At 44.4% G+C, this 23,846-nt stretch overlaps 1 protein-coding gene and 1 long non-coding RNA gene across 4 annotated transcripts; one reads left to right on the forward strand and one right to left on the reverse strand.

Moving 5' to 3' along the window:
* Window positions 1-1,759: 1,759 nt before the first annotated feature.
* Window positions 1,760-23,721, reverse strand: dnm2a (dynamin 2a). Of its 3 annotated transcripts, none has more exons than XM_086056605.1 (21): window positions 23,210-23,721; window positions 18,450-18,523; window positions 18,100-18,249; window positions 17,218-17,421; window positions 17,009-17,107; window positions 16,771-16,931; window positions 16,524-16,666; window positions 16,307-16,442; window positions 16,017-16,084; window positions 14,795-14,933; window positions 13,247-13,333; window positions 12,961-13,031; window positions 10,891-10,942; window positions 9,841-9,873; window positions 7,766-7,876; window positions 5,472-5,581; window positions 5,273-5,384; window positions 4,984-5,148; window positions 4,571-4,794; window positions 3,919-4,185; window positions 1,760-3,797 (listed from the first exon to the last, which is right to left on the reverse strand). In XM_086056605.1, exons 1-21 carry the CDS (start codon window positions 23,368-23,370, stop codon window positions 3,725-3,727), a joined length of 2,640 nt encoding a protein of 879 aa, XP_085912731.1. In that variant the 5' UTR covers window positions 23,371-23,721; the 3' UTR covers window positions 1,760-3,724. The 3 variants fall into 3 exon arrangements, with proteins under 3 accessions (XP_085912731.1, XP_085912732.1, XP_085912733.1); XM_086056606.1 differs by lacking the exon at window positions 9,841-9,873 and adding an exon at window positions 10,027-10,038 and having other exon boundaries at window positions 23,210-23,720; XM_086056607.1 differs by lacking the exon at window positions 9,841-9,873 and having other exon boundaries at window positions 23,210-23,720.
* On the forward strand, window positions 6,932-8,053 carry LOC147134315 (uncharacterized). Its single transcript, XR_015090230.1, has 2 exons — window positions 6,932-7,168; window positions 7,560-8,053. It is a non-coding gene; the product is annotated as an uncharacterized LOC147134315 (long non-coding RNA).
* Window positions 23,722-23,846: the final 125 nt, after the last annotated feature.

The raw sequence follows: 23,846 nt of genomic DNA on the forward strand, positions 1-23,846 counted from the left end.
ATGTATGTTTTATTGGCAGTGTAAGAACAGCGATTGGTTTTTCCTCCTCCTTTCATTTCGGCCCAAGGTCAGACAAGGTCACCACGGACGTCGTGGAGCGGGACGCCTGTTTCGACAACAATCAGCCAACATTAATGTCCGCACGCACACACCGGCGTTAACTGTTACCTCATCGTCAAGATGGATTCCTTCTCCAAATGAATACGGTATCATTACAGCTGCACAATCGAATGAGATTTGATCAAATTTAAGAGTTGGATCAGAAATGACGCCCTGATTAAAAAAAAAAAAAAAAAAAAAGATCAGCTCGCAATAAACCAGCAAATCTGCAATTTGGCGGGAATTTGATCAATAAAATGAAGTCACATAACAGTATAAACATTTGTAAAACAAAATTATCTTTGAAATACAAAAAAGTATTAGGACAATAAAAATGTATATGTGTGGCTGTATATGGAGTATATATATACACAGAGTGTATGTATACATACATCTTAAAATATCAATAGTGTTGTTAATGCTTATTCACAAAAGAAACTGAGAAGTTAATCATAATTAAATATGACAAAATATTGAAATACCACTCCAATTCTAAAAATCGAATGCATTGTCTCATATTTGAAAAATTTCTATTACAAATATATTTGTGAATTTAGAAAAATAAATATATATTTTGGATAGATTCAAATTAATTAAAACATAAATGTACAATAATGTAAATGTGGTTCTTAGGATTGACACTGGGACTTTTTAATCATTAAAATTGTACTTTATTTTAATGTATTTTGACTTTTATCAGTGAACAGAACAAAACATTGGAAACATGTATGACCCTTTGAAGGTGACTGGATTGTGCAAGTGTACCTAATGTTGTGGTACCAGTGAGTACAGAACCAGTTTATATTGTGGGATGAGTCTAGCAGCATAATTGCCGTACAAAAAAGGACTTCAAACTGATGTCACTTTCTGTAAACGTCAGAACGTAAAGAGATTTTGATAGTGTGGCCTGAGTATCGTGCGTATGCGGGCTCCCTCTAGTGGTGCGTGATGAAATCACTGCCTATGTATATTTGCATTGAACCTTGAAGAACAGCTCATTTGAAAACTTTGAGGTTTTAATTTGCAACGTTACAACTTCCAATTCAATTATTTTATCTAAATTTGATTGAACTATCTTAAGTTTCGTTTTTCTTCATGTAATATTTTAAATTTATTCCTGTAAAACGTGCCGCTAACTTTTATATAAATATTTTTTTTCCCTTCAAAATATTACAACTATTTATAATTCTTTCTGGTAAAATGAATATTCTCAGAATGCCTTTTTGTTAATTACAATTTAAGGAATAAAACCTCTGTCTAGTTTTGAATGAAACCACTTCAGCTTACTGACTATGCAACTGTATTTTTTTTAATCATTGCTCATGATGGTTGTATTTTAAGAGTCATGTATTTTTTTTAAGGTGGTATTTTGTGTCAAAAAAAAAAAAAGTTTTGCAACTGGTTGGTGACAAGCACAGCAAGTCCATCCTTTATCTTTAAGCCTTATTTTTTGTTGTTGTTTATTGTTGCAGTGGTCTTTTTTCCCCCCAAGCTGCACAATATGCAGGAGGGGGCTATTTTTATATTATGAAAACATATGATTGCTTAGCATATCTTTACTTACACTGAAGGATTGATTTTAACATATTAGAGGAATTCAAGGTGGATAATGTCAAAGTGACCGTTGTGTCTCTTAATTTACTGTATGGAAGAAAAAAAATGACACTCCTGCATTTAATAATACAATGACATCACCTAAGGCCGTTTTTTTTTGCCATTAAAAAAAAAAAAAAAACTTCAGAGGACAAGATATGCCTTCAAAACCCCCAAACTACCACCACCATTGAACACAAGAAGCCCCACGATCCATGATCACCCCATTCAATAAAGCAGCGCTTCCCAAACGCTTCGGTTTTAGCGACTTGCCGATTGTCAAAGGTAAAAAAAAAAAATGTTTTTACAAAATGATGTCTCAGTGATCTTCAGTCAGACTTCTTGTGTTCTTTATTAGTAGCTTATGTACAGTATATGCTAATACACAATGGGAAGACTCAAAGAGGTTTGGGAAACCCTGAATTAAAGCAAGCAAACAACCAACCATGCCCCGCCCCCCTTCCACAGACAACCGAAAAAACATGGCGGGTTATAAATAAAAGTTAGTCACATGACACACAACCTGGCCGTTAATGCTTCCCACTTTCCCGTTTGAAATCTAAAGCGTGTTGACACAATGAGATGTACAAGCGCTACCTCACCGCTCGGAGTATTTACATGAGTTTGAATGCATAGTGGCGGCTATAAAGTCAAAAAGCACCACGGATGGCGGGGGAGAAAGTGCACGCAGGCCGCTCAGGGGGGGGGCCTTCACGGGTTGAAAGCTACATTTAGCTGTTGTTTTATTCTTGAAAACAAAAAAAAATGCATATTTAGAATTGAAGTGAATGGGATGAGGTTTGGCTACTCTGCATGTGTGTTATTTGTTGTTGAACGCGGATTTGTTTTTATCCTTTCACAAGCAATGGAACAATGTTTGCATTTTATATCTCTGTCGGGCAAAAGCAATCGTTTTTGAAATATAAGACTATCAAGTGGTTGCGATATGACTTGATAGGGAGGGGGGGGGGGGCTGGGGGGAACTGTCAAAGTTTTGGGGGCATTGTAGTACAGTGGTGCCTTGAGATACAAGTTTAATTTGTTTCGTGACCACGCTTGCGTTCCAAATAGTCGTTCCCCTTTGAAATGAATGAATGACTTCATCCATTTCAGCTTTCCCTAAACGAGACCAAAAGATTTGTCGTGTTTTTAATAAGGAAAAAAGCATTCTGTAATGTTTTCCAACAGTTGTAGCATTTCAATTTTGTTTGCCATGATTAATTCATCGCAACGCCTTTTGGTGTGCGCTACTTCAAAAGATCGTTAAGGATCGTTAGGAAGGCAGATATGAAGAAGACTTTCACAACTGCTGTGACTCAGTAAGCCGCAGTAACGTGTTGATGGTTCATTTGTGTTGCTTAAAGGCTCATAACACGGAATATCGATGCTATTTGTTGGCCCGTCCAAGGCGTTTTGCATCGTGTTAGCATTACGCTAGCAGATTAAGGCAAAATTGTGAGATTCTTTTAAATAACGCAATGATTCCTATTTAGATATTTTCTTTTCCTTTGATCGAAAAATAAAATACTAAATAATGGTGGGAAAAAACAACATTTAATGCTCTTTTGTTTTAGGTTTACTTTGACAGTAAACCTCAAGTGGGAGAGGCATTCAACAGCTTGAAGTCTCACTCATACCTCAAGACACCCCTGTATGGCAGAAAATATCAAATATGACAAAGGTGACTTTTTAACTTTCCTCACCTCGCATGTGTCATCTTTATTTGACTTCAAAAACAATAAGCTTGTGTTATGAAAATTAAATCATTCCACTCCAAATTTGGCCTAGCAAACTGTTGAGCTGTCATCACCGCTCATCCTTTGCTGACTTAATGCTCTCTGCTGATTGGTCGAGCGGGTAGTTAAGGGGACAAACGAGCAATTGGGAGGATGTGGCGACATCTTAAAGTGAGCCTTTCAGCGTGTGCACTGAAAGTGCCTCCGACACACGGGTGGATTATCGTCACCTCCTAGCCCACATCACACACAAGAGACATACAGAAGAGAATTAGGGTGGGTTCGGCCCACCGGGTCTAGTCTAGCAGGGAGGGCTCGGCAGGGCGGATAATGGTGGGCCGGTGAGAGGGAGCACCAGGGGGTCTTCGGCTGCAGTGTGGAGAGAAGATGGAGAACACGCAGTGAAACCAAAACATCCCGACAGAGACAGAAGTCAGAAAGAGAGAGAGGGAGAGTCGAGGGTGGGGGCGACATGTTACGGGCGTCATACCTGGGAACGCCGGGTGGGATGCGCGCGGGCCGGGAGGGGATCTGCGGGGGCGCGCTGAAGGGGTCCTGGAGGCTGTTGTAGGCAGCGGGCGTCGGGCCGGGCCGAGACGGGATGGGAGGGGCGCCGAAGCCGGAGGACGGGTTGAGCGGAGCGGCGCCGAAAACCGGGGAAGGGTTCACGGGGGGTCCCGGCGTCGGCCCACGGACGGCCGGCGGGCGGTTGGGGGGAGGGGCTGCTGACGGGGGCGGCCTGCGCTGAGGGGTTGGGCTGAGAGGACACCGGGAAGTCAAATTGAATAACTGCTGCTCTGACTACGAAAATGGATTTAAGAGTAAAAAAAAACAACAAAAAAAAAACACTTTTTTTTTTTTTTTTTTTAACTTGGCTTTATGGGGAAACACATTTTCCATTTCATTCAACAAACTGGATTTTTTTTTAAAAACAATTTTATATATTTTTTAAAATATATTTACCAATGCAATGAGACGGACTTAGAAAACAAATATTTCAAATTTGCAAAGATTTACCCATATTGTACAACAACCTGGGATTTAAAAAAAAAAAAAATGTAATGATCCGATTAGGTTGCAAATATACTTGAGTAGGATTTGATTCCACGCTTTCCTCATTAAAATGTAACTCATAGTCTCACCTGGCCTCTTGTATCCAGGTGTTATTTACGGGCGGGGGCACCGGGGTGCTGATGGTGCTGGTGGTGATGTCCCCGATGATGTGCAGCGCCTCCTTGAGGGCGTGGTACATGCGCAGCATTTCGTCCCGGCGCTGCGCCTGGTCGGCCGACTCCTCCATGAGGCTGTTCTGGTCGGCCGACGAGTAGAGGTAAGCCAGCAGCTCCGAGTGGATGAAGTCTTTTGCCTGGAAGGGAGGAATCAAAACAATACATCGCCATCATAATTGACACACACATACAATATTTTGTTAGAGTGACTTTTTTGCTAGAGGCTATTAAAAAACCTGGACAATAGAAATGATTCCCATGACATTCCCAGAGGTAAAAAAAAAAAAAAAAAAAAAAAAGAGCTGATTAAAGCTTGTTCAACTCACGCTGTTGATCATGAGGTGCATGATGGTCTTGGGCACCAGGTCCCTGATGGATTTGTTGATGATGCCTATGTAGGAATCCACCAGGTTGCGGATGGTTTCCACCTGCCGCTCAAGCTGAGGGTCCATGGAGAACGTGTCCGCCGGGGCCGCCTCCTCGTTCTCCGTCTGATCGATGTGAGCGGACACCTCATTAGGTACACCCACAGCATCTATTCATGTATTTACTTAGCGGCGGATTTTGCTATTGTGGCTGCACTTTTGTCGTGTTGTAGAAGTGGAAGGCTCTCACCTGGTCTTTCTCCGGGTAAACTCCGGCTCTGAGGAAGGACGCTTTCCAGCTGTCCACATCCTCCTGCGAGTCGCACGCCAACTCAACTTGCCGTAAATCCTTGTACACGTTCCTGCGCACGCAAACGCAATGTTAGCGCAGCTCTGAAAACGGTGTGGATAAACGCGTGCGCGCGCGCAGATAAGAGAGCGCCGCTCGCCTCTGCTCCGTGTTGAAGATCGCAAAGATGTGCTTGGTGGACATGAAGCCTTTCTCCACGTCTCTGATCTTCAGATTATCCAGGGGCAGCATGTACTTCTTCTCTTTTTCCTGCCAGGGGGCCACACAATTTGCAAAGAGGGAACATCAAACATCAGAATCCATTCATTTTAATTTGACACCTAGAAAGGAGACACCGCCGGAATTCTAGATGCCTTCATCCGTTTCTGAAGGCGGGAAAAATAACAGGTGGTGCCGCTGACAACTAGTCCGAAGACATTTGACACCACAGCAGATGTGGTATCTGTAAAGCTGAAGCATAGGGTGGAATTTTAAGAGAATTTGGGGAGTTTATTTGTTAACATTTTCGAGAGAAAAAAACATTTGGAGGCACGTGTCTTTGCTGAGGACGGCACGGTGCTCGTGGTGAAAATGTCTGCCACATAGTCGGAAAGTTTTGTGTTGTTTGATTTTAACTTTTTTATTTTTAAAGCAGAAGTCAACCCAAACATATTTTTTTCCAAGAATATGTTCCCAGCAGGCCCACTAGTTGAAACACGGCACCCTGATTAATTTTGCGTTTGTAGAATAAGTGTTAATCCACTTCTTTTTAGCCATCTCGGGTGGCGGCCATTCACAACTGCTCACAACGGCCAATCACGGCTCAGATTCAGAAAAGAGGTCAGCCGTGATTGGTCGTTGTGAGTAGTTGTGATGTCATTTTCAGTCGACACAAGACAAAATGGCCGCCCCCAGAGATGGCTAAAAACAAGTGGATTAACGCTTATTCTACAAACGCAATATTTATCAGAATGCCCTGTTTCAACTGTTAGTACATATTCTTGAAAAAAAATATGTTTAATGTTGACTTCCGCTTTAAGAATTTTCTGCTTTTTTTTGTTGTTTTTTTTTTTTTTTTAAATAAAGCAGCTACAGTTGAATAAATAAACCCACCCCAGGCACTTTGACATAATACGGCACCGGTCCCTGATATCGTAAACGGGCAACAGAGGTTGAAAAAAACCTGACATTTCTTCTGTGTAATAGACCATCAAATTGGTGTAAAATGCACGATTAGGGAATGCGGTGGAAGGGGGAGGAGAAAAGGAGTAGTGTGGAGGGGGAGGATGGGGTGCCAGCTTTCACTGGTGAGAAGAAACATCTGGAAGCATTTATGTCTGCTAAGGGTGGCGTGAGCCCAAACGTTATGTCACCAAACACCACACACAAAGGGTAAAAAAAAAAAAAAAAAAAAAGAAAAAAAGGTATACCTGTTGCATTAACATAACGCACGATGCCCGACTGTAGACAAACTGACCCTCACAAAGATTTTGGACTCACAGTCCAAACACTAAGGCCGCACGCCGGCGTACAAACACACACACGCACGCACACACACACACACATACACACTATCGCAACCCCCACGCCCCCTTCGGCCCCCGTAACCCAGTACGATTTCCTGCAAATTCCAAAGTCAGATCCCGGCTGGAACACTTCAGCCCGCCTGCCACGTCACTTTGCCTCCACCATCCTCCCCGCTCGCGTCGCCGCTCTCCCCCTCTCTCTCTTGGTGGCGTCGGAAAGTGCAACGTGTTCAGTTAGCGCTCGAGGCCGCCGGCCGCGGTCTCCTTTGCGACGCTTCAAGTTTACTGCATGGGAACGAGGCCTCGGGAAAAGATGACGACGTGGTGACTGGTGAGTAGCGCATTTTACACCATTATTTATTTATTTTTTTTTCCATCGACCTACGTCGACGTGATGTCGCATTTGGCATGGACTTTTTTGCGTTATTAACTTCAGTACGAGCCCTTTTAGTGCATGGATTTAAATGCAAAACGACAATCTTACGTGAGCGTTAAAAATCGGACTATTAAAAGTGTAGCGTAGTCAATTGTATGCATGCAGTGTAGCCGTTAAAAAAAAAAATGCTTAAATTACACTGCAAGCCTTTTTTTTTTTTTTTTTTTTTTTTGGGAAGAGGCATGACTGCAGTTTCTGTGAAAAGCAGCACGAGATCAAACACGTATGTGACTTCTCGACGCTTGCCCTCAAGGTAATGTTTAATCTCTGTGCACTCTGTCCCAAGCAACGAGCGACCGGCGGCCACACTGACCTCAGGGTCCTTCCTCCCATCAGAGGCCTCCTCACCCCCCCGCCTGCCCAGTGTTCAGACTACCTGTTCATCCGGCTTCAGCTGAACAGTAGTCTGCACATTGGTTAGGCTGGGCCGGGACACACACACACACACACACACGCCGGCGGCGGCGGCGGCGGGATGAAGACACCTCTCACCTCCTCGTCTTTGTACCAGGAGAGGGATTCTGCGGTGAGGACGAACCAGTACTCCTTGGAGCCACCCTTCATTATACTAATGTTGATGGTCAACCAGCCTTTCCTGATCACCTGATCAAAAGACGCGAGGGGGGAAGAAAGAGGGGGGGGGGGGGTGTCACAATCGACTAAAAAAAGTTTTGTCAGTACAGTATGTCTTATGCCAAGACAAAAGGGCTCTGATTACATGTAAGAATAATCACTACTGGGATGTGAGTGACTTGAATAAAAAAAAAACTTACCAACTTACCTTAGTTGTTTTCTATCCTTAAATGAAACATGTTAACTTCTGGATATGACTAATTGGTTACGACAGAGGCAGGAGTTTAAGGAGGATGGGCGCCACGTACGAGACGGTACGACATGCACAACGACACGTGATGAGAGCCTTAAAGCACCATTAGTCCTTTTTGACGCCACACAAAAGGCCACAAACAGAAGCAGATGTTGCTCAGACGGCTGGAGAGGCGACTTTAGTATGCCATGGCAGACTTTCAACAGGAAGGCGGGTTAGTTTCGAGTGTTTCGTCGACGCCACTATATGCGGAGAGTTTTTTTTTTTTTTTTTTTTTTTTTAATCGCCGAACTAAGTAGAAGGAGGCAAGGTCAGACGACTTGTGATTATTTCAAGTGCGGACGGATGCATTAAAAATAAATAAATAAATAATTGTCCTGCGGTTCCTCGCTCAGGCTGGCGTCTTTTTGAGAAAGAAAGCTCGGCGCTGGCAGGCGCCAACGCAAACGCGGACGGGAAAGAGCGGCACATTAAGAGCTCCGGCGGCAGCCTGCCTCGCCAGCAAAAATAACTTTCTCAGAACCTCAAAATTGTTTCTCTGCAGGAGCCGGTGAAAGACGCTGCGACACAGATGAGAAGCAAAATGGGGGAGGGCGGGGGGTCGGTGGTGGGGGGCATCAATGCTCAGATGCTTTTGTTTGTACACTGTTGGTCCGTGGTAGAAAGAAGGGTCGGACAAAATCAATATTGGGACATATTTGTTTTGTTTAATGCAATACTTGTTTCAAGAGGCTATAATTACGCAAACGTGAGGGGAACGTTTATCTTTGTATTAGATGATCAGTCATTTGTGATGTATCTCAGCCGATTGACTTCACTACACTGAAGTATCGTAGACAATTCTCTTCCCATATATCGTAGCATGATTGTTTTTGCTAGCATTGCACTGTCATCACAAGTTTTAACTTTGTCTAACTCCTTTTTAGACCCGGCTCTACATTCTGTTTCAGTTTGTGACTTTTTTTTTTTTTTTTTGTACTGTATGACTGCAAATAAAAAAATTATTTTTTCAAAAAGCTAAATGAATTACTACCGGCGTGTCAATTGATAGTGATGTGTTTTAGTGATTCCTTTCCGAACAAGGAAAATGTGGTTCAAAATAAACATTTGAATCAAGATATCCTGATATCATATCGCACGATTTTACCACCAAATGGAAAGTTAATAGGTGATGTTGCGGCACAGGCAAAAGATGAGGTTAGAACATTGCATAGCACATGAAGTTGGTTTTCAGTGTTAGTGATTCAAAAACAATGACCCGTCACCTTAATCAGTAACAGAAGCAGGACACAGGTAAGCTGAAATTGGCAGCAATTAAAATTAGGTTGTTTTTTTTTTTTTTTTTAATATGAAGTGAATATGACATTAGTTAGTTGATTTCTTTTCAATAAAATGTTAAATTGACATGCGTGGATGAGACATGACGAATGTGCGCGGATGATTGGATGGCCCTGACCTCCCCAATGAGATCTCGGATGAGACCAGGCAGACTTTTGGGTCCGCCGAGTACGAGGCGGCAGCAGAGGCGAAAGCCCGAAGACAACGAGAACCGGTGCCGTCTACCCTCGGCGGCGGCACCTCCAGGTGTGCGCCGTTTGGCTTTCAATGTTAGTGGCGTGGAGAGAATCGCAGACAATTACTGTCTTGTTATCAAAACAATTCATAGTGATTGCACTGGCAGTTCCAAATTACTGGTAACTGCAAGGCGCTGGGAGGACCGCAATCAGTCCGGAGACTCTACCTTCTCCTCCGGGACCTCGTCAAAACCGCCCAGCTGTAGAGGGGTACAAAAACTCAGTACGGCCAGAGGAATGACTTTTTGCTTGTCTCCCGGCTCGACTCGTACGCGACCGCCTTGGTTCTGCTGCTCGGCCTTACCTCTGCTGCCTTGCCCGGCAAGGTGCGGCTTATATCAGAGGGTACTTACCAGAATTTCACCCTGTGGTAATAGGGGAGGGAAGGGGGATTCAAGCAAAACAAAAAAAACGAAACAAAAAAAAAAAAAAAAAAAAAAAGGAGGGAGAGTAGCATAAAACCACAGTGGAAAGAAGTGAGAAAAGCAGGCAGGTGTGAAGGAGGAAGAGTGCACAGGAGGAGAGAAAGAGGAGAGAAAGTAGAAATTGGAGGGGGGGGGGGGGGAAAGAAATGAGGGAGGAAGGAGGGAGTCCAAGAACAAGAGACAAGGGAGAGACAGAGCAAGAGAGTTACATGCAATTAGAAATGACTTCACCTGAACCACAATTTGGTTATGTCATAGTTTTTAGCGCAGGTGACATGTGCCAGGTTCATGCACGGCACGCTCGCAAATTTCAATACAAAAAGACACCGGAGAGTTAATGGGAGTTAAGGTATCGAAACAAAAACAAACAAAAAAAAAAAAGGGTTACAATGAGGGCATTAAATGCCTTATTGTAGTAGAAGAACATGGCCAGACACTCACATGCAAACGTAGTTGCAAATTGAAAAAAAAAAAAAAAAAAAAAAGGTGAGGGCTGCAGAAAAGCAGGGGGGCGGGGGTTTGACTAAATGTCAGCTTTTCGCTACTTTAACAACAGCGGTTTGAAGTCACACACATCTGGATGTATTAGTCTAAATAGGCACATCCTGCAGTTAAAACAATGAACAAGCTGGATCTTATTAGCAGCTACACGGCTCAAGGTGGATTAAAAGCCATGGCCGAAAACAAAACGGCTATAATTAATAGGCTTGCTAATGTGGGGGGGGGGGCATCCGTCAGGTGAGATTAAAGTTGACAGTCGTGAAAAGGCCAACGGCGGCTGACGGAACATACCTGGTTGGGAATGGCCCGCTTCTTGTTGGCTGCTGTATTCCTCTGCTGCGCACTGACATCGCACACAGACGAGACAATGAGCACAACACAGAGCAAGGCAAAGAGGTGAAAAACGTACACTGGAACTAAAAGAACATCCATGCCACTCCCCACTGAATATTTTACAGCCAGGTTTGACAGTAACAAAGAAATCGCTATCTCTCTCTCACACACACAAACACACACACACACACACACACCCCTACATCCCACCTGTTGTTGCTGTACCCTGGTGGGCTACCATCATCCAGCCTTCGGTAGTCAAGACTGAAAGTGATGTCATAAGAACCGTTAAAGAGCCCCGGCTGAGCTCTGACGCGTTTATTAAGGGAATCCAATTCGGCATGCAGATGCGAGGCACCGAGTTTTCACACCGACTTGCTTTGTCAGATGCCACAACATACACACACACACACACACACAGAGCAGACACGTCTACCAGCTACCGTTACACCAAGCATGTGCAGTCAAACACGAGATTCCATGAAATCGTAACACTTTTTAGAGCCGGCAATTTGGTCGTCAGCAGTGACATTAGCACAGCTCTGTTGATGCGCAGACTTTGGCTAAATGGAGTCAAACGGGAAGTTCATCCGTCGCTTTGTGTGGTTAGTTAAATAATCACAATCAGTTCATTAATTGCGTTACGTCAGTCATGTGGAATCAGTTGTACTGTATATTAGGGATGGACCGATTATCAGAGCCGATATTCTGCATTTTGATATTAAAACTGTACTGGAATCAAAACAAAGAGATGTAAAAGTTAAATTTTGTCATTTTGAAGTATTGGAGAACTTCATTTGATGTCAAAAACTATATGGACCTATTTTTTAATGTGTTTTCATTTGACTTTTTAAGACATGCTGAAGATCATGGGTGCTCCCCGAACTTTTTGTTAGAATTTTAACAAAGATGTGAATTGTCAAAAATTTATAGTAATAATAATAATAATAATCTACAAAAAAAATCTACATTATGCAAATCTGAAAAAATGTTCAATAAACATATGCTTAAAGACGTATCAACCAAGTTAAGTCTACTGTATATATTTGCCCAGTCATGAAGTAACAGATGCAAAATAATTCAAGCCCAAATTGTTTGAAATTGAAAGTCAACATTTTGTGCGATATGTTCTAATTCTTGCAATAAAATGGGAGGGGGGGAAAAAGCATGTAAGATGAGACTCCACTTGTGGAATCCAAGACAAAGAAGATGAGCATCTTGTTAAAGCGCCGCTATCAGCGAGCAAGAAAAAAAAGAGGAAAAAAAGCAATCGCAAAAACGTGGTTTGAAGTTGGAACCAGCGACGAGGAGCGCTGGGTGAACACAGTGAAAGAATTATTTCTAATGGAGAAAGTTGCACAAATGACACTACATGAGACGAAGTTTGAGGATAAGTGGGAAAATTGATGAATTTACTTTACTGTCTTTTCACAGTCCAACCATTCAATACCAGGAACTTATCATATATATTTTTCAAACATTACGGTAAAAGAGGCTCTGAAAATGTCTGGCAGTGAATGAGTTAGCGTAAGGATGAGTGTTTAACAACATTAAGTATGATGCGCCACGGTACTGTACTGCAAACTCTCATTTAAAAAAATGAATTGGTGGAAAATGCACAGAGTGAGATTTTACAGGCTGGAGATGTAAGCATTTCAACACCGGTCATTTCACATGCTGACATGCTCATACCTCTCGTCAAGAGGAACAAGAAAGGCTTTTGGTTGTGCGTTGGACTGAAGAGACAGCGATACAGCTTCACTGCTTTTCGATTCCGGGCTGGCGTGTTAAAGCGAGGATGCGTCGCAGCTTCCAGGCAGTTTAGTATTTGCAACTTTTTAAATGCGTCAAACGACATAAATTTGACATATTGTTTGATCACGGGCATCATCCTTTTGAAGTATGAGGAGTACTTATTAAGGAATTTAATGTCTGTACTAAGCGTAGAGCCACTGAAAACAAGCTGTAAGTAAGGTGAGGAGGGAGGGTGGGGGAGTAGGAAGGGGGGGGAAAGCTGGAGGTGCATACTTAGCAAAGCCAATGAAGTCCTCGTGGTTGGTGTTGATGTAGGACAGCTCAATGTCAATCAGCAGCAGAACCTTCATTTGAAGCAGAAAATCACAAATAGGACAGAGGGGGTCACGATTAAACACGATTACTAGAGACACGCTGCCAATTTGTCGCAGTGAACAAAAAAAAAAAACATCGCCAGCGTTATACATGTCGTAAGATGAAACTACTCAAACTGGGCGAGCGAGCTTTGCACTTTTATAGGTCAACGTCAATATCGGGGAGCGCTCATCATCCGGCCCACCTGGTCTTTGCTTTTGCCTTCCCTTTCCCTGATGTGAGTGGTCACAATTCTCTCAGTCTCCTCACGCAGCCTTGGGTAGGAATTGAGCTGAAAGACAAGACAGCTGATGCAGCGCTTGACAAAAAAAACAAAAAAAAAACTGGTGTAGACATGCGAGTTTGAACCTAGTATGACTTACCAATAGAGAGAGGACAGGAGTGAGAAGTGAGAATAATAAAGATGAGAACAAAGAAAAGGGAAGGACACGGTCAAGCGCCATTTCAGGGCGACACGCATTTTAGAAAACAAACAATAGACGGCAGCCATCTCTTCAAACGAGGAAGTTAAGAGTTTACCATCAGCCAGATGAGAGGGTTGTTTCTAAAAACTGGAGTTGCAGAAGCCAAAAATGGGACTCAACATTTTCAAGTCATCAACCCTGGCTGACAGTACACACTTGAAAGGCTGGATGAAAAGGGAAAGTGACAGAATGTGAAAAAGCGGAGGTGGGATGCAGTGGACGGTCACACAAGGTCCACAAGGGGGCAGTGGAGCACTGTTGCTATGGCAACACAGCGCACAGCGCCTTCAGGGCCCATTACAGTCATATCCCGCCTCCCCCCCCCCAAGTCTATCTGAATGTCAGTCTGCCAATGTGGCTCAGTGGGGAAGCGTAGCCGGGCGGGCCAGGTTGGAATTTGGACATGGAGGGATGAGGGAGGAAGAAATGTGGAGGCGGTGTGGAAACAACACTCCAATGATCTACTAACGACTTCATGGAAGAGGGCCGGAGGAAATTTTAAGTTGTGCTTAAAATCTCTGACGGGGACACGAATGGCAGGTGGGTCGGGCCGGGGTCACACAGGGAAGCAAAGGTGTGGAGCGGACTTGAATGAGAGCGATGGCTTCGATTTCCATGCCGTTCTCCCGGCCGGGCGTGTCCCACGGTTACCTTCGCGGCACACTTCGCGGCCAGGGCGGTGAGCTCGGACACCACCAGGTCCACGCATTTGAGGCTGGGCTCTTTGAGTTTGAGGATCAGCTTTTTGACAATCGCCTCGAAAGCCAGGTCGGGGGTGAAGAGCCCCGTTCTGGAGGGGCCCCGCGCGGTTAGAAGAGTGCGTTTTGTGTGGCAGACGGGAAAAGAGGAAGAAAGGAAAAGGGAAGGAAGAAAGAAAAAAAAAGAGGCAGGGAGAGAGAAGAAAGGGCCTGCGTTCAGTTAGTTATTTTGAGTTGGTGACGAGAAGAAACAGGCAAGAGGCGGACAAGCCAAAGGTTTTCACACTTTTTGAACGGGCGTCAGCTCCAACTCGAGGGCCGAATTACACCTTAAGCACAATTACACCTGCACTTTGCACCTGCGGCTTGTCCGGGAGAGAACAGAGATGCCCGGACAGGTACTGAAACATCCCGCAAGCTGACGACACGTCACCCGGCACCACACTCCACAACACGACAGCGCCGGCTGAACACAGGGCTGGCGTCGAGTGTAGCCGGCCCGCGCTGGCGCGGTCCACGCCGGCCCTGTGTCCTCAAGCCGGGTCGGGAGATGCCGGACAGCCGCAGTACCTTGTTGGAGCACTGCCTGACTGTGTTGATGAGCTCCTGAATGACCAGATCGATACATTTGAGACAGGGCGTTTTCAGCTTAACGATCTGCTTTTTCACGATGACCTCGAACGCCAGGTCTGGAGTGAACAGCCCCGTTCTGAGGAATGCACAGAGAGACAAGGCACAGGCGTACACAGACACACGGGACGGTTAAACACACATGTGGACCGGAGGACGACATGCACACGAATGGAGGAGCAGACAAAAAAAAAAAAAAAATGATGGCGTATGTGATTAAATAAAACTGAAATTGGCACAGGTCATGTAACGAAAACGGGGCGTTCCCTACGATTTTTAGGAATTAATTCAAATCGGTTTACGGCTGTCCTGAAATACGAATTTATGATGGTATGACTAGCACACAATGAATTATGTCATCACACGGCACCAGATGGCACGCAATTACTGCTGCACTTACTTCATGTCATTTGAGAGTTTTACATATTGCGCAGAATTTGATTTCGTACAAATTCTGACTGTAATTACTTGGTGAAGAAGTTATTACAGTGTTGGTTAAATTTGACTAAGGCGCATTCAAAAAGAAAGATTTGTTTTGAAACAACATCAATCTCATTTTCTTTTTTTTTTTATGGATGGGGAAAATAGATTATAATTGCACAGGTGATTTTTGGATAATCTTTTTAAGTTAAAAAAAAAAAAAAAAAAGAAGCTGAACCATATTGCATAGGCCTAAAACTAGTAGGGAAGTGAAAGATTCATCACTGCAAAAAAATGTTCATTTGTTTGACATAATTAAGTAGGGGAGGTGGTAGTTGTTTTTTTGCTGATGTTCAGATCTCATGTACTGCACACAAAACGTGAAAATATTCCAAATGGGGGGAAAAAAATGGATGCAGCGGACCAACAATAATTCCCGAGGGAGACAATTAAGCCCTCAAACACAAACGACATGATGCACATGAAATTAAGGTACGGCATAACAAATGTCGACAAAACGAAACACAAAACAAGAACTGAATTCCTCGGCGCAGAAAAGCTGCTGGCAGACTCGCAGCGAGGAGACACGGGGAGGACGTTTTCAAAAGAGCAAAAACGCATTTCTCCAGAAGTCAACATCCATCTCTGCTTGATTACCAAACCATGAATGATATACACAAACTGCAAAATCAACAAAGCGAACGCCATCGGCGAGAAAGGTTAGCTGTTGCGCTCCACTTGCCTGACACCGTGAACATTCTTGATCGCGTGACTGATTTCCCGCCGTAGCTCCTTCTCATCAAATACAATCTGCGAAGATTGGGGAAACAAATGCAAATGTTCTAACTGGGCCAACAAAACGCATCAATGTACAAAAGGAACGGCACGTGTGGCTTTTCACAGCAACATTCGGACGTGAGGCACTCGTGAATTTGAACTATAGGGAATTCGAAAAAAGAAGTGAAGGAAGTTTTGTATGTACCACTGACTCTCGGTATTTTCGCCCTCATAAGACGGCGCTAAACTACCGACCTTGACTAGCTCGAACGGGAAGCGCTCGTGGAAGATGCGGTTGATCTTGGCGCCGCCAGACAGTTCGTTGGTGTCCACCTGGTCTCCAGAACCTTCGATGCGCTTCTCGAAGTCCACGCCGAACTGCTGCACCATCCTGCGGAGGATGACGAGGGGGAAAATGATCGAATATGCTTGCGGCGTGTTGACCGCGACCGTGCGTTTCAAGTGCACGCACTGCAGCAAAGCCTTGGTCTTGCGTGTCGGGTCATCCGGACGGAAGTTCTTGTATTCTTCCACCTCCTTCTCCAATGACAGCATCTGACTTTGTAGTTTGCTGCGTAGACCAGGAAGTGTGTCCCTGATATGATTGGTCAATTGCTGCAGGCAGGAAATGGTGAGGATTTTATTTGAGAGCACACAATGCGTGACACGTTTTTTTTTGTTTTGTTTTGTTTTCTTTTTCTTGAGACATGGGAGCGGACCTGGTTAAGAGCCTTTTGAAGATGCGGCGTGCCCATCCGCTCCGCCATGTGTCTGTAAGCAGGGTGGGACAGGAAGAACTTCCTCTCAGCTGCCAGAGCAGCACGAATGTCCTTCTTACCGTCAATGTCTTTCTGACTGCGGTTCACCACGCCGATGTAGCCTGCGCGGACGCACAACACGCTCGCTTTCGAACCAACAAATCAACGGGCGTCAAAGTGCCGCATTCAAACGCCTCACCTCTTCGTAGCGGCAAAAGTTTATTTTCCAGGACATCCTTCGCGTCCGTCCCTTCATCCATCAGGTCCAGTTTTGTGATGACGCCAATGGTGCGTAAGCCTGCACACATGTGCCAGCCATGTAGCGTGTGTCGCAGAATAGATGCATGGATTCAAACCAAGAATTATTAGTAAACAAGTGGTTGAGAAAGCAGAAATGCAGGCGCTTACCCTGCGGGTCCACCTCCTTGGCGATCTTTAGGGCGTCCGAGTTGGCCAAGTCGGTGTTGGCGGGGGTGACAGCCAGGATCAGACAGCTTTCCTTCGTGATGAACTGCAACAGCATGTCTCTGATCTGATGCTCGATGTCTACCGGCTGGTCTCCCACGGCGACTTTGGTCATTCCCGGAAGGTCGATCAGTGTCAGGTTCAAAACTGTTTCAAGAGGACAAAGGTTATAAAGATTTTTTTTTTTTTTTTTTTTAACCCGAAGGCGATAAACTATGATCATACTCCCTGGGTGACAAATAAAATCTTAAACTGCACAAATCAATCCTAAAAAAAAAAAATCCTAGTACGTCTGTTTACAAGCATTCATTGCATTGTATCCGAGAATGTAGTCTTGTGCTTCCCTCCAAAATGCACCTTTTTGGTGATTTTTGTTCACGTCATTTGCTCCAAACTCACCTATTCGCTGGTTCCTGCGTTTTGTTTTTTCTTTAACGCCCTAAAATGCCACAAGATGTCACCAAAGCCCTGTCTAAAAGAAAACCAGCGCTTTGGTGTCATCGCATGGCAGTTTTGTGGCAGGGAAACATCAGAAAAGTTGTTCTGTGGCATCTACAGGCAATTATAAATCCTTTGGTGAAGGGCGTCAATTCTCTATTCCCAGTGTGGGATGCACTGAAATAAATAATGTTTTCCTTAATGTTCTCATCTATGGAGTTGCACCTGATAATGCGCCGGATGCCATTTGAGAAAATCCAGGATAAGATTTGATGTTCATTTGTATTGCCAGTCAATTGTTTTTTTTTTTTTAAGCCACATACAGTAATATGATATGTATAATAATTCCCCATAAAAAAATGCATGTGTTTGATTGTAATTCATTACCATGTGGAGAGAAGACCCTCAAGTTGATTGGGATGTTGGAGATGCCCTTGTTGGAGCCTGTTATCCTGTCGGTCTCCGCTTCGATTTCTGCGCGCACCTCTTCAAAATCCACAAACTTCTTTGACTTGCAGTGCAGGAACTCGGCATATTCTACGCACGGAGGTTGGCGGACGACGGGGGAAGGACAAAAGGGGCAAGAGGGAATATTAAATGAAGATGTCACGATGGGTGGCAGACGGAGCGTAGCCTGCAGCACGGTGGCAGAGAGGGGCCACACCGCGGCACAGCGACGATGCGGAGCGGCGACGACCTCACCTCGCCGTTACGAAAGCGCACCGTGACACACTCACCTGCTTTGTTGTTGACCAGCTGCAAAATGAGAGGTCTGCGGGTAACAATGCCAGATCCTCGTGGAAGAAAGTCCCTGGGGTGACAGAGAGAGAGACAGAGCGGGTTCAACAAACAGCCGACATGAAAACATGTTGGGTAACAGGGCCGGCGGACAAAAGAGACCCACACGGACAGAAAGCAAAAGCAAAAGCAAAAGGCCATTTATCTGCAACACTCTCACGTCTTTTTGGCCACACAGCGTGACTTGGTTAAGATTGACGGGGATGGGGGTGCGTTTCACACCTTGCGCCCTTCAAACGCACCGAAGCAAATGTGACAAAGTCATTTTGTCGCATCATTAAAAAGGCTGAGGCAAACCATTTATGCACACTCACTCCCACTGCTGTGAGGAAAATCAAATACCCGAGAGTTCCACACTTTGGTACAAGTGAGGAATTCTACATTTTAGCGACTGTTTAATTAGTAAACCTTGGGACTGAGCAACTGTCAGAACAGCTTTGTCGATAATGACTCATGACAGACTGCGATTTCATAAGGACAGGCTTGACACTCTGAGATCCAATATAAATATCATTAAACTGAGCATTTTTTTGGGGGAAGGAAGAACTCTTGCAGTGTTTTCCATGAGATTGCAGTATTCATAAACTATAGTCAAAATACTATTGGATGACCCGACTTATTGTACCGGTAGTTAACCAAACAACATACAGTAACTTGATGTCATGAAAGTTTGCTAGTTTAATGCTAACAAACAATCCAAACCGTTGATAAGACTAGCATCAACCTTGCAGTGTTATGAACCCTTTAAACAAAGAATGTTTGGTTGTTGTGAGCAGTTGTGATGTCATTTTCAGTCGACAGAAGACAAAATGGCCGCCCCCAGAGATGGCTCAAAACGAGTGGATTAACACTTATCCCGCAAACGCAATATTTATCGGAATGCCGTGTTTTAACTAGTGAGACTTCTGGGAACATATTCTTGACAAAAATATGTTTGGGTAGATTTCCCCTTTAAATACACAAACACACATACACTACAGCGTGAATATGTGACTTGTCTTAACTACACTTTATGAAAGCAGTTTACTTTTTTTTTTTATTCATTCATTATTTTTATATGTAACAATACTATTTCGCTTTGTAAAAAATAGATATTACTGTATATAGTCCTTGAGCAGTACATGATCTTTTACGGTGCTATTAGCCTTTATGGCTCTTTAGAGTGAACAACGGCAGCCATTGTTCAAGTTTAAGGAACAAGCGGAGCTAATGGCTTCAATAAGCCGTGTGTGAAGTTGTGAACCCACCCTGTGTCAATACAAGTGCTTTCAGCCACACTAATGCCTTCTCAGCGACAATCGATGCGAACAAAAGCTGTCAGTGCAACATGTCGTGTTAAGGGGAGGGGACACCTAGGCTAGGCTGGATAATTGCGGTCCGTGTGGATGACTATTTAACCGCGAGGCCAACGTCACTTATTCAGATCTCCTCCTCTCCCCCCTCCCGCTTCGTAGCATTCACTATCTGGGGGCAATAACCCACTCCCGCCCTGGGACGTTTTCCTTACGTCTGCTGGATCGTACGCTCTGGCGGACCACGGCGGCGCTTGCTGACTTCATCCTGGAAGCAGTGAGTCAGCGTCAGGGCCGGGAAGAGAAGAAAAGTCGTGTGGTCTATATAAAAGGGCAGCAGTTATGGCAGGACACAACGGGGGAAGGTTCTAGATGGCTCTTACATCAGCACAAAGCCGCCAGTGCTGTGTCATGCACATAATGCGGAGCATGGGCGGGGGGGGCGGGGGTTGTTGGCGCGGCAGACGGTATGGAATTGTGTAAATAGTGAACTATAGCGAGAGAGCGCCGTTGTCGGAACTAACGGACGCCAACTCCACGGATCAGGAGCCCAGACGGACGTCAGCGACTCAATGGCGTTTCAGCAAAGCATCACCCTCGGTTAGCGAGCAAATGGATCAATCTGTTGAAACGGTCCACAGGTGTATTCAAGCAGAGGCAAAAGAGCCATTTGCCGAGTCGTCTTCACAAAGAGAAATGCTTTCGTAGCGAAGGCCTATTGAAAGGGAAGTAAAAGGCCCGGGTTCCATTATTGATGGCTTGTAAATGATAGACGAGGCAGAGCAGATTGTGTATCGTTTCGTGCATTATTGATGGCCGAGGCCGAGCGTTGGTGTTAAGAGTCTCCCTCTGGAGAAAGAGGAAAGAGGGAGAGAAGATGGCGGCTCCCCTGCATCATACTCTCCTGGGGGGAAATAAACTTCATTATCTTTGTAAAGGCAGACAGGTACAGTGATACAGTGCCTCAATAGCTCAGTCGACTAATGGGTTTATAATGGCACTACAACACAGCGGCAGCATTTCATTCACAACATTGAAGATAAGGCTGATCGCAGCCGATACGACAAAGGGCCTCCACCCGGGACGGCTGGTGGCGTCGAGATAGGATGCCCTCCCTCCACCGTGGAACACCCATGTCACCAGAACCAAATTCGTCAGAAGTGAATACGAGACAGTAAAATAAAATTGCAGACACTGACATGTAAATTAGGTTTGGGAAAATCTAATTCCAAGCTTTTGGCTAATTGTCATGAGTTACAGGGTACAAATGAGGAAAACCAATAACTGGCTTTAGACCTAAAAGAAGAATTGCTATAGCCAGGGTTACATGGAGCCTTGTAAAAATTAAATTAAAATTAAATAGACCTGTGCAGTTTAAGATTTTATTTGTATTTTCTACAGGAATTCTACAAAAATCAGAAGGGCACCAGCTTCCCAGAATGGGCTGAGTGACATCATATGGTCCCGTGTACTTTGAACCTCATTAAATGAATCATTGTCCAAGAAAAGCTAGCGTTGCCGTTTAGCAGAGATGGAAAGAGGGTTTGGAATATATTTCGATGTGTCAGGGCCCATAGAGACCTTGAAGAAAAGCTAAACAAGATGTTTACTCCTTGTTAACAGAAAGCAGCATTCACAAATCCACAAGGCAGGCAAGATTTGATTAGCTTGTGTCCGGCTAAGGATCCAATGTGCTCCGCTCACCTGTGACACACTCGCCGGGAATGCGGGCTCAAATCGCATCAACGGCCAGCACAGCTAGCAAACTCAATTGAACCCGCCTCGACTGGGTTAAATTGAGAAACGCCTCTACTGGGAGACAACAGCAGCAATGAAACCATGCTCTCCCGTTTCCCCCCCGTCTTATTTAAATAAGTTGCTGTGTGAGAACGTGACCTAACATTTTTAGGCGGGAGCTCATATGGTCCTGATCATAATCGAAAAGAATATACAGTGGACCCACCGAGGTCCAGTGCACTCTATTCCATGGAAGAAGTTTAGTTAGAATCAAAAGGCTGTAACGTAAATGTAAAGGGAAGTACTCTGTTCATGATAAGATTGTAAAAATTAAATAGCTGCAATATATCAATATGCAAAAAATGGCAAGAAAGCAGCCTATTGTTGCCGGTGTTATAAGTGCCAATATCGCTCGATTAAATCGACCAGACGATTAATCAATCAGGCCCTAATTCTTAGAGCTTACAAAGATCCCAAAACAGCCGACAATGGAGGATATGTTTGCTCACTCTAAAAAATTGCGAGGACTCCCAGAATAAGGAGAAATTATGGCGCCACTTACTGCCCATATATAGAGGATATAGTTTTGAGTTGCAGTGTTAATTCAGAGATGTAGATGCATACTGTATTTTGGATCCCTGTACCGTGAGTCACGACACAATAACACACCCATTCTTATTGAATTCTTTGGGCACCTACCCAAGCACTTCCATGTTTGTTGCACCTGCGACACCATTACTGGGCGGGTTGCACAAGGCCAAGGAGAATGTTAAAGGTCACTGTACATTCGCATAGTCGATAGGTGAAACTAAGGTCTTCTGTCTTTGATTATGTCTGATATGAATGCACGTGTTATGACTCTCACTGTACAAAATAAAGAGCAGCCTGCATGCGCGTTCATCTCGACGAGCAAGTTACGACAGGCTCTCTAACCCAATGTCAATCTAGTGCCGATTACTGTTCTTGTCTCATTCCCCGACACAGGTTGGGCTACAAGTTACCGCTGCCAAAACCTGCTCGACAAGCAGGCCGAGAGTGAGCTTGTTTGGTCTTTTATCTGCAGGCGGATCCTATTCGCGGCTGAGGTGGGAAAGGACAGGACAAACCGCAAAGAGATTGGACCGATAGTGTGGCTTTGGAGTGGCCCAAAAGGTTATAAAAGAGGAAGATGCACAAGGAAGTTGTCTAGCCGCTGTAAAATGTTGAAAGGCAGCTATTGTACAATGCAAGTGTAGTAAGTCCAGTTGCAATAGTTCACATATTGCAATGGAAAGGGAGCTCAAATTTAATTTGACTCAAAGCAGAACAATATGAACATGTCAACGGTGTGGGTGTGGCAATTAATGACATTGATCATAACACTGAGTGCACATTTGTACATATACGGAAGACATTTGACCTTGTTTTGGTTTGAACCAAAATTCATGCGGAGTTAAGGGAAAATATGCAGAAAGTGTATGGTAAAAGTTGGTATTTTCACAGTCTTTCACCAAACCGGTTTACGACAGCCTGTAGGTGTTAGCATGGACTGTTAGCTTCACTGTGTGAGAACTTGTTGGGAATGTTTAAGCAAAATATTGACAACCAAAGCGCACAATAAGATTGTTTTAACGCAAACGAGTAAATATTAAACTAAGATGTCACAATCGGAGTTAGCTCGTTTCGCTCACCTGCCCACAAAATTCTCCAAAACGGAGCTTTTCCCGGCACTCTGCCCTCCGACCACGGCAATCTGCGGAAGGTCCAAATTGCAACTCTGCCCGATGGAGCTGAAGGCGTCCTGGAGCTTGTTGATGAGGGGAATCAGGTCTTCCATGCCCCGGTTCCCCATGGTTCCGCTAGCTCAGAGGAGCTCCTCCGCACAGCTCAAAAAAAAGCGGAGGCTAACGTTAGCCGCGTCGACTAGCTCGACTACGTTAGTGATAAGGAGCTCACTGGGATACTGTGTGAAGTCTACTTCAAAGAGCTTGGACTTTTACTTCCCTTCAGTCTTTGAAAATAAAATGGCACCGTACAAGGCGTGTAATCCATACGATAGTATTTCGCGTTCTTCTGAGGACATTAGCTAACCGTTCAATCAATCGAACTGTACGGAAAACTCGAAAAACAAAACTTCCTCTATCAAACACTATCCGGTCAGTGGAGCTACATCCGACCGACGCCGGTACACTAAGCCCCGCCTTTTTTCTGACAATATTTGATCTATATTGGCTAATTTTTCTGCCACTTCTCCATAAACCCTTTTAATTGGATATCTCAAAACTTCTATCGCTGTCTCCGGACTCTCCTCATTTCCGATTGGTCAAC

The sequence above is a fragment of the Filicampus tigris genome, chromosome 16 (genome assembly GCF_054856515.1).
Source record: "Filicampus tigris isolate MCC_2025a chromosome 16, RoL_Ftig_1.0, whole genome shotgun sequence".
Classification (NCBI taxonomy): Eukaryota; Metazoa; Chordata; class Actinopteri; order Syngnathiformes; family Syngnathidae; genus Filicampus; species Filicampus tigris.